Here is a 3,551-nt window from a genome sequence, read left to right on the forward strand (position 1 = left end):
CACCTCAGCCTCCCAAAGGCGCGGGATTACAGGCTGAGCCACCGAGCCCGGCTGAAAGAGTGACTTTTAAAGAAAAAAAAATGCGAAACTGTTATACTTACAGAAATTATTGTATCATTTTATGAACATTTTACGAAAATTAAATAAGAACAAATCATATTTAAATTACAATTGGGCTGGGTGTGGTGGCTCACACCTGTAATCCTAGCACTTTGGGAGGCTGATGTGGGAGGATTGCTTGAGCCTAGGAGTTCGAGACCATACTGGGTAACATAGTGAGACCTTATCTCTACAAAAAATACTGGGTGTGTTGGTACACACCTGTGGTCCCAGCTACTCAAGAGGCTGAGGAGAGAGGATTGCTTGAGCCCAGGAGTTCGAGGTTGCAGTGAGTTTGGATCATGCAACAGCACTCCAGTCTGGGTGACAGTGAGACCTCCAACTCAGAAAAGAAAAATTTTGATTTTTTTTTCTTTTTTTAGTCTTTCTTAGATCATTTTTATCTACAAATGGAAAAAAGATTTATAGATAATTTTATATATAAATTTTGATTTAATTTTTAAAACTCTTTTGTAGCATTTTGAAGCTTTGGCTAATCGAGCTGCTACAACTGGCCATGTTATTGACATCTATGCATGTGCATTAGATCAGACAGGTCTCCTGGAGATGAAATGCTGTCCCAACCTTACTGGGTATGTATTTAACCTTTTACAGTTTTTACACTTATAAATTAATGATGAAAATGTACAGATTTAACCAATAATGACAGTTGAGGGAGGAAAAAAGTCATCATCCTATGACACAGCATCTCTTAACAATTTTTTTTTTTTTATTTTTTTGAGTTGGTGTCTCACTGTTGCCCAGGCTGGAGTACGGTCACATAATCATGGCTACCACAGCCTTGACTTGCTGGGCTCAGGTGATCCTTCTGCCTTAGCCTTCCAAGTAGCTAGAACTATAGGCATGTTCCACCATGCCTGGCTGATTTTTTTGGTTTATTATAGAGACGAGGTCTCACTATGTTGCCCAGGCTAGTCTCAAACCCCTGGACTCAGGCAGTCCTCTTGCCTCCGCTTCCCAAAGTGCAGGGATTACAGGCATGAGCCACTGTGCCTGGTTTGTTAACAGTTTTTGATATTCCTCTCAGGAAAGTACACTTTCAATTTTTTTCTAAAATACAAAGTTATAAAGATACAAGCTCTGTTTAAAAAGCTCATTTTGATATACTGAAGTTATTGTTTGTTTTTATTATTTTAGCAGCATTTTTGAGGTATAATTCACATACTGTATGTTTTTTCATTTAAAGTATACAATTTTTTTTTTTTTTTTTTTTTTTTTTTTTTTTGAGTTGGGTTCTCACTCTGTCACCCAGACTGGAGTGAAGTGGCTGCTCCCGGCCACTGCAGCCTCGCCTGCTGGGCTCCGGCGATCCTTCCGCCTCAGCCTTCCAAGTAGCCGGAATTACAGGCGCACGCTACCACGCCCAGCGATTTTTTGATTTATTGTAGAGATGAGGTCTCGCTGCCCAGGCGGGTCTCGAACCCGCGGGCTCAGGCAATCCACTCACCTCAGCCTCCCAAAGGCGCGGGATTACAGGCTGAGCCACCGAGCCCGGCTAAAGTATACAGTTTAATGTTATTTTAGTGTATTCACAGATTGCTCAACAACCATCACCAAAATTTGATTTTAGAACATTTACATTACCCTAGAAAGTAACTGTGTACCCATTAGCAGTCCTCCTTTCCTCCCTTCTTTTTTTTTTTTTTTTTTTTTTTGAGTTGGAGTCTCACTCTGTCGCCCAGACTGGAGTGCAGTGGCCGCTCCCGGCCACCGCAGCCTCGACCTGCTGGGCTCCTGCGATCCTTCCGCCTCAGCCTTCCGAGTAGCCGGAATTACAGGCGCGCGCTACCACGCCCGGCTGATTTTTTGATTTATTGTAGATATGAGGTCTCGCTGCCCAGGCGGGTCTCGAACCCGCGGGCTCAGGCAATCCACTCACCTCAGCCTCCCAAAGGCCCGGGATTACAGGCTGAGCCACCGAGCCCGGCTCCTCCCTTCTTACCTTCATCTTCTCAGCCCCAGGCAACTACTAATCGCCTATTCTGGACATTTCATATAAATATAATCTTATGACCTTTTGTGACTGTTTTTTATTATGAAACAGAATGTTTTCTTTTCTTTTAGTTTTTGTTTCTTTTTTTTTTTTTTTTTAGTTAGAGTCTCACTCTGTCACCCAGGCTGGAGTGCAGTGGTACGCTCACAGCCACGGCAGCCTTGACCTGCTGGGCTCTGGTGATCCTTCTGCCTCAGCCTTCCAAGGACCCGGAACTACAGGTGTGCACTACCATGCCCGGCTAATTTTTGACTTATTGTAGAGAAGAGGTCTCTCCAAGTTGCCCGGGCTGGTCTCAAACCCGCAGGCTCAGGCAATCCACTCGCCTCGGCCTCTCAAAGTGCTGGGATTACAGGCTGAGCCACCAAGCCCAACCACAGAATGTTTTCAAAGTCCATCCATATTGTATGATGTAATAGTATTTAGTTTCTTTTTATTACTGAGTAAAAAGGGAGGAAAGAGATCCAAACTTCATTTAATAAAACTCCATTGAATGGATATACCACATTTTGTTTATTCATTAATCAATGTTTTGTTTCCACTTTTTGGTTATTATGAACATTTGAACATTTTGTGCAAATTTTTGTGTGGACATTATGTTTTTGTTTCTTGAAAGTATATACCTAGGAGTGAAATTATTGGGTTCTATAGTAATCTGTGCTTATGTTTTGAGGAACTGTCAAACTGTTTTCCAAAGTGACACTGTACCAATTTCCATTATCACTACCAAATAAATTATGAGAATTCTTATTTCTCTACATTCTTACCAACACTTGTTATTTTCTGTCTTTTTAAATGATACCTGCCCTAAGTAGGTATAAAGTGCTATCTCATGGTGATTTTGATTTTCCTGAGGACTAGTGATGTTAAGCACCTTTTTTTTTTAAATTCAGGGTCTCGCTCTGTTGCCCAGGCTGGAGTGCAGTGGCATACTTACAGCCAGCCACCCAGTGTCAACCTGCTGGGCTCAGGCGATCCTTCTGCCTTAGCCTTCCAAGTAGTCGGAACTGTAGACGCTACCACACCTGGCTAATTTTTTGATATATTGTAAAGACGAAGTCTCACCAAGTTGCCCGGTCTAGTCTAGAACCCCTGGACTCAGGCAGTCCTCTTGCCTCTGCCTCCCAAAATGCTGGTATTATAGGCTTGAGCTACTGTGCCCGGCCCTTAGTATCTTTTATGTTCGTAGTAGCCATTTGTGTATCTTCTTTGAACTTATTCAGATTATTTGTCCATTTTAAAATTGTGTTATGTTCTTTGTATTGAGTTATGTATGTATTAGATACACATCCCTTATCAGATATGTGATTTACAAATATTTTCTTCTATAGTTATTTTCTCACTTTCTTGATGGTATTGATTGCAACACAGATTTTTAGTTTGTTTTTTTTTTTTTGAGTTGGGGTCTCACTCTGTCACCCAGACTGGAGTGCAGTGG

General features: G+C 41.8%; 1 protein-coding gene across 3 annotated transcripts in view; it reads left to right on the forward strand.

The window, feature by feature from the left end:
* Positions 1–3,551, forward strand: part of SEC23A (Sec23 homolog A, coat complex II component) — a 65,158-nt gene that overhangs the window by 19,054 nt on the left and 42,553 nt on the right. For all 3 annotated transcript variants that reach the window (XM_008063517.1, XM_021715233.1, XM_021715234.1), the window contains one exon: positions 577–692. In XM_008063517.1, coding sequence (XP_008061708.1) covers positions 577–692 — 116 coding nt within the window. The remainder of the gene's footprint in view (positions 1–576; positions 693–3,551) is intronic.

Source organism: Carlito syrichta, unplaced genomic scaffold (genome assembly GCF_000164805.1).
Source record: "Carlito syrichta isolate Samal-C Ts95f unplaced genomic scaffold, Tarsius_syrichta-2.0.1 Scaffold306891, whole genome shotgun sequence".
Taxonomy (NCBI): Eukaryota; Metazoa; Chordata; class Mammalia; order Primates; family Tarsiidae; genus Carlito; species Carlito syrichta.